General features: G+C 43.0%; 1 protein-coding gene across 1 annotated transcript in view; it reads left to right on the top strand.

The window, feature by feature from the left end:
• EMP1 (epithelial membrane protein 1) overlaps positions 1 to 12,970 on the top strand; it is a 34,692-nt gene extending 21,722 nt beyond the window's left edge. Inside the window, exons 2-5 of the mRNA XM_063133658.1 lie at positions 424 to 542; positions 8,869 to 8,974; positions 9,102 to 9,242; positions 11,069 to 12,970. Of these exons, the coding sequence (XP_062989728.1) occupies positions 465 to 542; positions 8,869 to 8,974; positions 9,102 to 9,242; positions 11,069 to 11,229 (486 nt within the window). The 5' untranslated portion in view covers positions 424 to 464 and the 3' untranslated portion in view covers positions 11,230 to 12,970. The remainder of the gene's footprint in view (positions 1 to 423; positions 543 to 8,868; positions 8,975 to 9,101; positions 9,243 to 11,068) is intronic.
• The last annotated feature ends 1,422 nt before the right edge of the window (positions 12,971 to 14,392 follow it).

Raw genomic sequence — 14,392 nt, 5'->3', positions numbered from 1 at the left:
AGTGGGTAGGCTTTGAAACTAGGCCAGGTACTATATGGAACTAGGCCAAAGACCATATATGGCCCCAGGTTTAGAGGAATGGTAGGATAAAAATATAATAAATAAAGTGTAACTTTCTTTTCTTTTTTTAAGGAAACTGTGCATAGCTATACACTTTCTGAGTGGATATAAACATATTCTATCTGTATTTCCAAACACACCCAGGATTTTTCTACAAGCCTGCTTTTAATTTCCTGAAAAACTAGTTGCGGTACTTACAGTACATCTCAGAAGAGTTCAATTAAATTTGCTAGCATTTGCAGCGCTGCGTCCCTTTAAATTGCCACCAGAAGTTTAAAATAAGGGTCTATAGCTGCCTGCATGGTTTAGTTCTAAACAGTGCTCACTTTTTTAAAAATTATAATATGTGTTTCTTCCCAACAGACTTCTCTGTATCTGAGGCACCGCTGCACTGAGGAGCCAAGATGTTGGTACTACTGGCTGGTATATTTGTGGTCCACATTGCCACTGTGGTCATGCTCTTTGTCTCCACCATTGCTAATGTAAGTAGCAAGACCTTTCCAATGAGACCTTTCTGGGATAGTGTTGACAGGGCCTTTTGATCTCTTCCAGTTTGGTATAGACCAAGGGAACCAAAGTACCCATTTCCTGACCAAGAGTCCAGCACATTCTTTGCGAACACAAACAGGGGCCAATTCATCAGCCGTGAACATAAGAACGTAAGAAGAGCCTTGCTGGATCAGACCTAAGGTCCCTCTAGTACATCACTCTGTTCACACAGTGGCCAACCAGCTGTCAACGAGGGGCCCACAAGCAGGACATAGAGCCATAGGGCAGTAGAGTTGGAAGAGGCCTATAAAGCCACAAGATCCAACCCCCTGCTTAGGGTGACCCTATGGAAAGGAGGACAGGGCTCCTGTATCTTTAACAGTTGCATAGAAAAGGCAATTTCAGCAGGTGTCATTTGTATGCAGGCAGCACCTGGTGAAATTCCCTCTTCATCACAACAGTCAAAACTGCAGGAGCTATACTAGAGTGACCAGATCCAAAAGCGGGCAGGGCTCTTGCAACTCTAACTGTTGCAATGAAGAAGGAGTTTCACCAGGTGCTGCATGCATACAAATGACACCTCCTGAAATGGCCTTTTCTATGCAACTGTTAAAGATACAGGAGCCCTGTCCTCCTTTCCATAGGGTTGCCCTACCCGTGCTCAATACAGGGATCCACCTTAAAGCATACATGGTGCAACAGTGCCCTCCCACCCATGTTCCTCAGCAACTGGTGTATATAGGCTTTGTGCCTTTGATACTGCAGGTATGCTGTTCTACCTTCAGAAGAGAAATCACTTCCAAGGGGAAAAAAACTATCAGAAAACCTTTTGGTCTATGGCTTAGGGTGCCTCACTTTGCATTCCTAGCTGTTGAAACCTGTCGCAGAAGTCACACCCTGAAAACTGGAACATTCTCTGTTTATTAACTGAAACAAAGCGGCAATTCAAGGCAGCCTAAAGGCATTAAGTGGCGATGTTCCCACTCCTATCCAGGAGTAAAAACATAAAGACACACCCCAATCAGAAACCAGTCAAGTGAGGGGAATAAGCACATAATACTTTTGAGGTGCTTCGCTATCCCACCTGCCAGACAGTCTGCTACATAATTATAAGGTCTTTCCCTACACATCTGTTTCTGGAATCATAAAATATTCTTGTGAACTCTTTGGGCAAAGCCGAGGATGATGGGAAGGCAGGGGTGTTATTTAACAACGTCTTTGATTTGTATTGCAAACCTAAACTGATGCCTCCCTGCCCAAACTGGAACACCAATTTACTATTGCATCTCAGGAAAGACAGGGGAACAGCAATGCTCAGGACCAAAGGATGTGCTTTATGGAGCTGTTTCTATTTATTTAGTGATTGATTGATTTTTTAAAAAATTCCAATAATCTAAAAATGAAAACTAGTTGAAATCACTAATTCAAACAAAAAATAAACAAGCCTGTCTATTAACAGATGGGCATCATGGCTAAAGATCTTGAGGGAATGGTATAGCGGTACAATTATTTAGAGCAGAGGCATCCAAAACAAAAATACCTGCAATGATAGCTAATGATAGGAGAAGACACCCTATGAAGAAGAAGATTAAAAGTCAAGCGGCCTTAGTAACTAGGTATTTAGGTTATAGTGTGTGTCCAAATTCGGTGAATGTTAACATTTAAATGTGGACGGGTGCTGACAAGCCTAGCTCCCGCTACCACAAAGGGCGTAAGGTATTCCATAAAACTCTGCCTTCTAGCCCTCAATGTGGCAGTTCCTATGACAAAAGAGGTTGACATCGTTTCTAGATTTTGTTCCTTAGTTATTTAGTCCTGGGTTTTGTATTGACCAAAAACAAAACAAAACAAAAGGAAGGAAGGAAGGAAGGAAGGAAGGAAGGAAGTTAGTTAGTTCCAATTAGGCATGGCAAGAAATATTGTATTTACATAACTGTGCTGTTTCCAATAAGGGCCAGATGGTGAAGGAAGGGAGAGCCCGCAGTTTCTGGGCTCCTTAACCCCTCCACCCATGTGGCACCATACCAGCACCCAGCCAATGGTGGCTGGGCACGTCTCCTATCTCCCCCGCCCACAAACGCCTCCCCACGCCCAGGCTATGCCGGGCGGGGCAGAATGGCCATATTTGATAAAAGATCGATAAAGACTGCTTAAGCAGTTACTCTGAAGAAACTGGTTTAATTGCCCCTGAAAAACCAGTTTAATTGCCCGTGAAGAAGACTCTGTGAACTGAAATTTTGTTGAGCCTTAAGTAAATCAACTGATTCCTGTGCATCCTTTATGCTTGCTCCTCCTTTCCTGTTCTGGTAGCCTCCCACTCCACTTCCATTTTTTAAATTGCCACGGATAGAATTTGGCTTTTAGCACATCACCACAAGCCTATTGCAAAGCAAGTTTGTGGTTGAGTGTAGGAATACTGGAGGAATTTGTTCTTTGTGAATTCTGATATGAACTAACCTGACCCACACCTCCCAGACTAATGTGCAGATCAGAACTGAGGGTGCAACCCTAGGCACCTTTAGGCAGGAAAAAAGCCCTAGAGCTCGCAACATGGCTGGCTTGGGAATGCTGGGAGTTGTATGACTTTTTTCTGTCTAAACATGCATAGGTTTACACCTTTAGTTATCTACAGGTTTTTGCACTTCCTCAATGCTCTGGATCATTTAACATATAACATTTTAACATTTGCATTTTGAGAGAAAATACATTTAAAATTTGGATTGAAGTATGAATTTTGGGGCAGATTATTTTTTTTAATGTAAACTAGGGTGACCTTATGAAAAGGAGGACAGGGCTCCTGTATCTTTAACAGTTGCATAGAAAAGGGAATTTCAGCAGGTGTCATTTGTATATATGTAGAACCTGGTGAAATTTCCTCTTCATCACAACAATTATAGTTGCAGAAGCTATACTAGAGTGACCAGATTTAAAAGAGGGCAGGGCACCTGCAGCTTTAACTGGTGTGATGAAGAGGGAATTTCACCAGGTTCTCCATATGACACCTGCAGAAATTCCCGTTTCAATACAACTGTTAAGGATACAGGAGCCCTGTCCTCCTTTTCATATGGTCACCCTAATGTAGACTAATGCAGAAATAGGATGGAACAGACTTAAGGATGAACGTATGTATAGGACTACCTTGAAATCATCTGGAAGCTAAGCTGTGCAGGCTGGAGATGGGAGAGAGATTGATTGGGTGTGCATTTTATTGCAAATTTACCAAAGCCACACTTCCTGACCTTCCACACGAGCCAGAATACACTTACATGGCAATATTCACACATTTTGGAAATTTGTGATGGTGTGCAAATCATAGAATGTGCATAAAATGCATATAATAGAAGAGTGCATACAAAAATGTATATTTTAGGGGAAAGTGCACATAAAAATAGCTATATTAGAGGAAGGTGCACAGATTCTCCCAAGAGCTGACTTTCCTGGCAACGACCACCTCCCCTGATGGGTGTGTGAATAGGTCATAAGAGTCCAACATTTGTGGATGTTTATTATTTATTTATTTATTTATTTATTTATCATATTTATACCCCGCTCCTCAGCCAAAAAAGGCTCTCAGAGCGGCTTACACTTAGGAAAAAAGATGTTTTACATGCTATCATCATTCTGCATGGCCTCTCTCATTGTTTGCAATCATTTTAGCACTTTTTTTCCCCTAATGAGGGAAGTCTGGTGTATCTGTGAACGGCAGTATGAAACTCTCTTGTATCTGTGCAGTTCCACTGTACCACAGTGCCACCTAGTGATTGTGTAATGGAACATACAGAAAGGCAGAGAAAGAACCTCCCCAGAATATAACAAATGGAAAGGAGCTGATCTTAATCCCCCAAAGTATCCTGAAGCAGATGCCTTGGTAAAGTGGCGAGTTAAAAGCCTCATGTATAAAAGCCCCTATTCTGATAACTCGCTTGATGCTTCCAATGTCATGAGACAATCAAGCCAATTGGTTCGCTAAGCCCTACATGTAGGGTGACTTGAGCCATATGCTGTCATTCATAAATATCTGATACACTTCGTCACACAGGGTTTTGTTTTCTCTTTGAATGCCCAACATCATTCCTATCGCTACTTCAGGCTCCCCTGATCATTTCAATCAAGTCACTGTAGGGTTGATGCTGTATTGCTGTAAAATTAGCTCCAAAGTGCAGTCATCTCAGTTGAGGTTGGTTTCCTGCGATGCCACACACTTTGCAAGCCAATTTGAAATGACCCAAAGCAGCTTGTGGTCTAAGAGGCAGCTCATAATCTGAATTGGACAAATGTCACACAGATAAGTGCTGTCTCCACGAGATAAGCAAACTAGGAGTATAACTGCCACCCTCCACGTTTCCAATGGTTTCATGGCATAACTAAGCAATTCCAGAGGTGTGGAGGGGGGTGGGGAGAGGAGGAATATTTGTGGCTTTTTAGAAATGTCTGGTGAAAGATTCAAAACTGGTGCTTTCCAAACCACTTTTTCCAGAATGAAAAACAAAGACACAAAAGAGACACTTCCATGTCTCCAGGATTACTCTATAGAAAAATGGTGTGAGGACTGAGGTTGAAATGAGTTATACCTAATCCTGCTTAATAAACATACTGGCTAGGATGTAAGTCCCATTGGATTCACCGGACTGCATTGGGGAGTTAGCCTGGTTCGACTTGGACTGCTATGGGGCCACCAACTAGTAATAGAACTTCAAAGGCAGGAAGCTACGGGAAAATTTTACACATGGCTACTCAAACGATATGTGTATTTACGTAACCCAAGAATTGCTCTTTTGCTTTAGTTTATGATGACCCCTGCTGGATGCTCCTGTCTGAAAACAGCCTATCATTTATTCTTTTCTTTTAAAAAAAGAAAAGCCAGCCAGCTTAACATTGAACAACAACAGGAAGGACATTTTGAAGCCAAAAAGCACAGGAAACCACAGGGAGTTCTTTATTTTCTCAGCATTCTGTTGTTCCAATGTTTGGCACAGTTCCTGCCTTAGCAGAGATCCAAGGGAACAGAGTTCTGCAGACTGAGGCTTATTACCCAGACTGAGGCTTGGGAAGAGCATTGTCACACCCACCCTGGGATCAGCTCCCCATGCTCTTCGTTGGGTATGGAATACAGGAAGTATTTGGGACAAGGTGGCTACCTTTCCCCCTATGGATTTCCCTGGTACATGAGGAACTGACCATGCCACATTGACCATGCAGACCATTTTGAAGTAAAGGAGATAATCCTGACGGTGTTGCTTTGCAGAGCAAGGAAGGCCCACCAACACACCAAAGAGCAGCAATACATTGAATACCCAATGTATGAGGAACAGCATGACTGCAGTCCTATGTATAATTTCCTGGGAATAAACTCTATTGAGCATTGTGCATCATACTTCTAACTGCATTGATTCAACTAGTAAAACATGCAGACGTTTAACAAAGGCTCTTTTTCAGCCAGCTGAAATGAAATGGTTGGCTTTTAATTTGAAGGGCAAGCAATTTTGCAAAGAAGTGTTGCTATTTAAACTGCTAGAGTGAAGTAGGAATCCCATCAAAGAAAAGGAAAGATCCTATCCAGTCTCTGCTTTTCCTCATTCTCTGATAGGATTTGCACTATCACAGATGGAAAATAAGCCATGGTGGCTTATTTTCCCTCTCTGTGTGTACTGGTCATAAGCCGCCTAATTAGCATAATTACCCTTGCTGGGCATGGGCTGCCATGATGTTGGAACCTCGCCAGGGTGGGTGACTGGGGGTGGGGGTTTACAAACCATGGCTTATTTCCCCTCCATGATCATGCAAAGCTGGCCTGTGTTTTCTTCTGTCACAAACAACAGAGCACTTTTCTGCTCTGAAAAGTGTTGCTGTCAACTGTGTATGGAACTACGGGCACCTTCTTTAATTGAAGCACAACAGCTAGCACATTTTTAAAACATTATTCAAAGTATTGATAACCTTCCTTTTACGGTCGAACTCATCCCATTTAGAGTGTGTACATGACTCCCAGAGTTATAGTCATCTAGACAAACTCTAAGGAAAATAAAATGGAAGGACCCATTTTCAAGTTGGGCTGGGGACAATGGGAGTTGTAGTCCAAAAATACATCAGAAAGGAGAAAAACATCTGTCCAAGGCCGTAACACACGGATGATCCATCTGGAGGTCTTTTCTTGATCTTTTCCACAGAGCAGGTGGTGTTTAATAGTTCTAAGGATTATTTCTTTACCTTCAGAAGTTATTATTTAATAAGCTGGTCAATCTGCAGAATGACGATGATAACTCAGAAGGGTCCCATAACAGATCACACTCTGGAACTAAGCCAACTCTAATGAGACCGTCAAGCAACCCTTTTCTTATTATTCATGATCAGACTAAAGTATACTACTGTGCTATAGCCAGAGGGCAGAAAGCACCAAAGCTGTATTAGTGCCAGAGAAGATGAGCCAAAGTCTTTGAAGGAGATCTATCCTGTATTTAACACAGTGATAGTAAGTCAAGTAGTGAGTTTCATGGATTGACCATCATTTACAGTATTCACATCAGGTTGTACTGAATTTACTGCTCCAAACTTCAGTGAACACCTTGCTTATTAGATTCTGACCCTTCAAAAAAGACCAAGGGCCATCAGACATGCTTCGTTTAAGCATATCATCCAATGAGATATGAATGCACTCAAGAATCTTGCCTTCTGCTTTCTTTCTCTTTCTTTCTTTCTTTCTTTCTTTCTTTCTTTCTTTCTTTCTTTCTTTTTCTTATTTTATTCAAACAGTTCTAGCTTTCAGAGTTGGAGAGAAAGGACTGAAAATCTGTGGACCGAATGCACATCTGATCAGGAAGGCATGTGCTAGACCCACTGAAATGGGTGCACCGTTCAGTGGTGGAGCACTTGATCTGCATACAGAAGGTCCCAAGTCCAGTCCCTGGCATCTCCAGTTGAAGGGTCAGGAAGCAGACGATGGGAAAGACCCAGCTTGAGAGGGTCAAGACAACTGTTGTGATGGACATAAATCAGCTTCCTATATCCCACCCTTCCCCAATGCCCTCCAGGTGCTTTGGACCACAACTCCCAGAATCACTTCCTATTCGCCATGATGAATGAGGCTGCTGAGAGTTGGAGGGTCCCAGATTAGGGAAGGTTGCTATATTCCATGTAAGAGAAGCGGTGCTCTTTTCCGGGGCCACAAGTCTTTTATCCTTCTTCTCTTACCTTCTCTTGCCTCCAGTGCCTCTTTCATGCCTCATCCCCCATCATCCTATGCTCTGTCCCAAACATGCCCAAATTTGCAATTGCAACAGCAACAATAATAATTAGCTTCATGCAAATAGCACAAGACTCCAGACGGCAGAGTAGAAATGTGGAAAATAAGCCTCTCTCTTTGCATGTTTCATCTGCTGACTATTGGAAATTAGGTTCCCTGCTCCATGGATAAAGGACACCCAAAATGGGGGGCTGGGCTAGCATCCAGTTGGGACTTGTTAATTACAGCATCAGTCGAAAGATGCAGCTACCTTTTCCTGCTGGCTGAGTCTTCAGCCTCATCTCTGTGGTTGGTGATCTGCAGGGCACTGCTTTTTATTATTATTATTATTATTATTATTATTATTATTATTATTATTATTATTATTATTCAATAATATTTCTAATATGAATTACGTTATATAAATAATAATGGTAATATTATTTTTCTTTGCTATATCATAAAGGTCAGATATTTTTGTTCTGTTCACAGGACTTTATCCCACCCTCTTCCCCCTGCAGCCCCTGGAACGCTGCTCCGGAGAGTTGCCCCAGCTCTCTAGAGCAGATTTTGAGGGCTGAGGGGGTGGGATGGAAGCAGTTCCTTCAGTGGAAAAACTTCATTGCATTTCAGCCTTTGTGTTTAACACCACATCAGTGATTGTCTTCGTATGTGAACAAACTATTTTCTTTTTCATTTGGTGCCACCCCAAATGACTCCAAATTTGCAATTAGAACGAACCAAAGTAAATGCACGTGTGCATGTTTTCCAGATTGCACTCTGATGTCAGATCTTTTGCAGTTAAATATTTAAATCCTTTTGGTGCAGACATGCCAACCTTTTCTAGTTATAACATAAAGCACAGTAACTGGCGATGGTACTTCTAAAAACACATTGCTGATCAAGCCTCTTTGTGCTTCCCAGGATTCTGCTTGGTAAGGCTGCAATCCTAAATATGCTTACCTGGGAATAAATCCCATTGAGGTCAATGGGGCTTACTTCTGAGCAGTCATGTGTCACGTATAGGACTGCAAATGCAAGACAGTTTTCTTGAAGTGAGGGGCAATAGAAACATGCACGTCTATTCTGTTTTGTTTTAGGTCTGGATGACAACGACTAACAGTGGCGCCACAAACTCATCAGGGCTCTGGGCGGAATGCATAGGAAGCCATTGCACAGCTCTTCCTTTTGTTGGTGATGATCTCGGTAAGAGACCATTTATTTTTGTTTGAATAATCTGTACTATTTGAAACACTGTGGTGCATTTTGAGATCAGCAGTGCCTTGCTTCATACTCAAACTTTTCTCTCTCCCTCTCTCCCATGTGTCACTAGCTGCCCTCAAGGCAGTGCAGGCTTTCATGATCCTGGCCATCATCTTTTCCTTTGTCTCTCTGGTCATGTTTGTGGTGCAGCTCTTCACTATGGAGAAAGGAAAACGCTTCTACATCACTGGAGCCATTATGCTGGTTTGCTGTAAGTAAGACGCACGCAGACACCACCCCCACCCCCACCCACCCACCATGGTGCATGGCAACCCTCCCCAACCTAGCATCTTCTAAATGTGTTGGGCTACACATCCCATCATCCCACAACCATGGATGATGGGAGCTGTAGTCCATCACAACTAGAGGGCACCAGGTTGGGGAAGTCTGGTGTATGGTTACAATATATATTGGTGATTGCTGGCCACATTGCCTTGTAGGCCACCATAGGAAAGACAACACAGGGACAAGGGATTACACCTCTGCTCTACACCTGGATCTTACCAGCCTCCATGAGCATACTTGTAGCTGAGCAAGGATGAAAGTTCTGGTTGTCCAGAACTTTCTGGACAACCAGAAGAAATATTGGTTAAAGCTTCCATAGTGCTGGCAGTTTTCTCATCCCTCTTGATGCCATCTAGGAGAGGTCTAACTAGGGTCAAAAGGCTCTTTCCAGCCATTAGAAGAGCAGTGATGATCAACAGCAGCCTTGAAAATAGCTGTGCATTTACTCACCTAAGGAAAACAGAAATGTTTACTGATTGAGCACTACCTCAACTGCACAGATGGCTAAAGAGAAATGGGACTACATGGTGGCAGGTACCGCTTTCTCTTTTCTGCCATAACTGTAAAGCTCAGTAAGTCCCAAGGCTCTTCATCCATTCATACCTGTAGTGGATATTGGAACAAGTGCCCAATACAGGCATAGGGAGGCATCTGTTCATGCAGTCCATCATTAAGATGGCATTCCCATGCACACTTGAAAACAAGTATACTCAGTGGGACTTACTTCTGATTAAGCATGCATAGCATCAGACTCTAAGAGAATTACATATGAAGCAGTCTTCAAATCATTAGGAAGATGGATTGGAGCATCTACCCTATCACAAAAGGTTTATGAGGTTGGAGTATGTCTTCAGGGGTGGGAGGCTGATTATGTGGGGATGTGATAATGGAGATCTATAAAATTATGAACACTGAACATAGAGTAAATGGAAAGAAATCCTCTTCTCTAACACAAAATACTGGAGCTTGAGGTCATCCAAAGAAATTACTGTCCTGTAGGTTGAGGACAAACAAATGAAAGAACTTCTCACATAACAAAGGCCATGTAAGAATTAGTGGCGGTACACAACTTCACACCATTAAATAAATTAAAATACAAAGGAGAATAATAGAAATTTACAGAGCTAAAACAGTACTAAACCACCATGTATATTAAAAAGCTTGTGGTGCAGGCTGGTTGGGCGGGTGGATTAAATACTTTGCCCCACACTGGAAAAACATTAAAGTATGCACCAGACAGACTTCTCTGGTGAGAGCATTCTACAGCTGGAGGTCACTGCTAAAAAGGCTTGTTCATTCATGGCCATGCACTGTACCTCATTTGGCAGGAGCATTTGGAGAAGAGTCTCAGGTAATGACCTCAAAGTGGAAAGAGATGAACCTTCAATTATCCTACCTTTGTGACAACGTAAACTGCTATGTTCATGCAGGGGTTTCAATGGGCTAGTCCATAGTGAAAGTGCATTTATTCCAAAATATTCAGGTAGACCATCCATGTGGCAGAGGCCAGAATTTATTTATTTATTGAGCTACTTAGTCATTGAAAGCTACGTTATGGATTTGATGTTTTCTAATAACAAATTCATACAATCAAACTCCATATGGATTTTTCCCATCTTCAAATTATGGGAGTCAATCTGTTTCTCTCTTTCTCTCACTGCTCATTTACATGTGCCACATTGTGGCTCCTGAGATCATTTCGATGAGCCCTAAATTTAGAGCACCTCCCCAATTCTCTCTTCCCCTTCACAGGGCTGTTCGTTTTGATTGCCGTCTCGATCTACACTGCCCGGTTTCCACAATACTACAAAAACCATATAGACCACCATGGCTACTCTTTCATACTCGCCTGGATCTGCTTCTGCTTCAGTTTCATCATTGGGGTTCTGTATCTCATACTCAGAAAGAAATGAGACAGCCACATGAGTAGAATTGGGAGGGTGGATTGGAAACCAGGGGGAGGGTTTGCGGGAGGGATGTGAAATCACTTTGCTATGAGAACTGTTTGCCAAAAGTAATTAATTCATACATTGCTCACCTAACGTGCTCAATCATGGAATTGGATCCAGCGGAGAGAGAAGAGCTGCTGCAGATCCTCCACTATCATGGATGCTGGGACCATGACAATGGTTGAAGAACCTCCAAAGTAGCCAGAGGCTATCTCCTTCCTCTCACCTGTGCCTCCCACCTTAAAGGACTTTGAAGTTCTGCCTCCCTGGATACAGAAATGTTGGGAGCTCGTCCACTTCCCTCCCTTAACCTTCAGCAACTAGGATCCGTCACCCAGGCATTCCACTGCCCATTCCTTCTCATTGTGGCAGTCATAGTGAGGTGTGTGTCAGGCCGGTGAAATTGATCGACAATACAGATCCCTACTTACATTTTCTTGGAAAGTGAAAAACATGAAATCATAAAAGAAGCCTGACTGAAGTGAGGCCCAATCCCATTGCTAGAACAAATGTAAGCTTTTCTATTGCCATCACCATCTTCATTTCCTTTTTTTCTTTAAAGAAAAGGAATAGTGCCAGTGCTGCTGAAGATATCAGAGGGAAAACAGCTGCCAGTCGGGAATGAAAGCAGAAGTGGATGCAGGGTGGGATAGGGAGGAGGACCCTAATTATGCCAAATGGAGCCCTTAGTGATCAGAGGGATGTCATTAAGACGTGTGACTTTCCATTTGAGCTCACTATGCACCCACTTGACACAGCTGCTGAAGATCTGAGGGGGTCCTCAGATGCTACCACATTGTTAGGTGTGTGATGTGTGTATTCCATGAACAGTAAGATTGAAAGGGCTGTTTCTAGTCAGATCACTGAGGCATTCAACTTTGGCTCATGGGATCTCACCTCTCACCACCAAATTCCAACTACCTATAAGTAATAAACAACTTTCTCTCATTGTTGCATAGGGTAGGGTTGGAGGGGATGTTTATGAAATAGGGTGTTTTTTTTCATAACAGATCTTACATTGATGCTATAGTATGTACCTTACTATTATTTTAAAGGCTTACTATCCCACAAGAAATGTTGCCTATGGGTTAGAGAATAGGGTGTCTGAGTCAGATTTCTGCTTAGCTTGATCATCTCGGGTAAAGGCCTTCAATTTGTTGTGCCTGCCTTATCCCTCCTCCCCCACCATGCCTTCATCTCCTATAACACATCTCCCAGGGGACAAGGAGAAGCCCAGCTAATTACATTTTGCAAACCGAAGGCCAAGTAGGAAATGGCTGCATGGAGATGGAAAGAATTATTATTATGTCATAATTATGGTCTGCATCAGGATTTTAAGTCCATGTAGCCCTGCCATTTAGATCAGTTAGAATAATGAGTGGAAACTATGGATGGCAAGAGGCTGAGACTCTCTTTGCTGTACACCACTCCAGCCATGTAAAAGGGGGAGACAAATTCAGGGCTGCAAGTTTAGTATAAACAGTATTCTCTTTCTTTTTTTCTTTCTTTCTTTCTTTCTTTCTCTCTCTTTGTTACATTCTTTTTACATTTACAATTTTGTAATGGGGTAGATAATGTTCTGCTATTGTACTTGCCATTTCTCAATGTTTATTTCAAGTGCAGTCATTGTAAATATTTTGATACAAGTGTTCCTAAAAATAGGGATATTAAAAAGAAATATTAAAAAAAATAAAAATAAAATCCAGTTCCCTTTATCGTACAGAAGAGTCTTCCTTGAATGGTTTTCTTTCAGCATATCTCATGTTGCTCCACATACCCCATCACACACCTACCAAGTTTGACCTTAAAGGCTGTCTGTAGTGTTACTACTACAAAGGTGGGTAGAGATTAGGCATGTGCTCCGCTCCGATTAGGAGCGGAGAAGCAGTAGCAGATTGGCCTGCTCCGCCTTACCCAGAGGCGGAGTAGAAGCGGACCGCGGACCCCTAGAAGCAAGGCAAAGAGAAGCGGCCATTTTTCGGAGCTCCTAGTTCAGGCGGAGCGCTCCGATCGCCATCTTGAAACATTTCGCCCATAGGATTGCATTGCGGAAAACAATCGGGGATAACTGGGTTGATTTTTAAGCTATTGTTCTGAAAATTCTTGTGCACAGAGAGTCGTGGATGGGGGTCATTTTGAGACTACTCTCACCTCTCTGCGTGGTGCGGGTCGCGCGCTAGAATTTTTGGAAAAATCGGCGGGAAAAATACCTTTTTCAAAGGGCTGAGGGGCAGAGTCAGCTCCCGGTCATGATCACATGATCCCAAAGTTAGAGGAGGGCATAGGCAAAACGGGTAACTTGGGATTCTGGGAAACTTCTCTTTCTTAATCTGAACGGACTTTTCCCAGTGTTTTTTTAACACAGTAGCCCCACCAAATGCACAAACACAACCTGAAATCATATACTAAGCCAAGAATAAGAGATAGAAACACAGCACTGCTACCCACCCTAACTTTGGGGAACAACTGAAAAGATGTGGTGCAAGGGGATGAGCTCCCCTAGGGCATCTCATCGTGGATGTGCCCCCACTCTCTCCTGCACTGGAAGGCCATTAGAGCCTTCCAAAGAGAGTAAAACGGTGGAGCAATGCCTATCATGAGTCGAAGTGAGCGTTTACTTCTTAGTGGTGGAGCGATGCCTGTTATGAGTTGAAGTGAGCGTTTACTTCTCAAGCTCAGAGCTGTTGGTGAAGCAATGGCTTTCTTGAGCTGAACTGGCAGCTGCTTCCCCCTCCCCCGGGCACGTCCCCCTATTGCTGGTAAAAGACAGATATAGCCTTTTTAAAAAAGCTCTTCTTGCTGTTTATTGAGCAACACTGGCTCACTTCCTTATGCCCCCAGAAATGCCAGATGTATGCCTGCCTGCCGTCCCTCCCTCCTCCCCTGCCCACCTCGCAGGGATGTTGTGTGTGTCTGGCTTTGACTCAGGGGAGAAGTCCTTCCTGCGCTCACTTGGAGTTTTGGAAGTTCCAAATTTTGCAGGTTTAAGCCCCGCCAAAAAACAGGGGATGATGGGACTGCCTTGAGTCTCGGCATGCTTATGTATCCCTGGATAAGCTTTCATGGTGGCGAGTTTGAGGTTTCTAACGTGCAAATTGACAGAGCTATGGAAAGGGGTGTGAATGGG

This window comes from Elgaria multicarinata, chromosome 9 (assembly GCF_023053635.1).
Source record: "Elgaria multicarinata webbii isolate HBS135686 ecotype San Diego chromosome 9, rElgMul1.1.pri, whole genome shotgun sequence".
In the NCBI taxonomy this organism is placed as follows: Eukaryota; Metazoa; Chordata; class Lepidosauria; order Squamata; family Anguidae; genus Elgaria; species Elgaria multicarinata.
The sequence above is the reverse complement of the archived record's forward strand: the minus strand, read 5'-3'. Positions and strand labels throughout refer to the sequence as shown.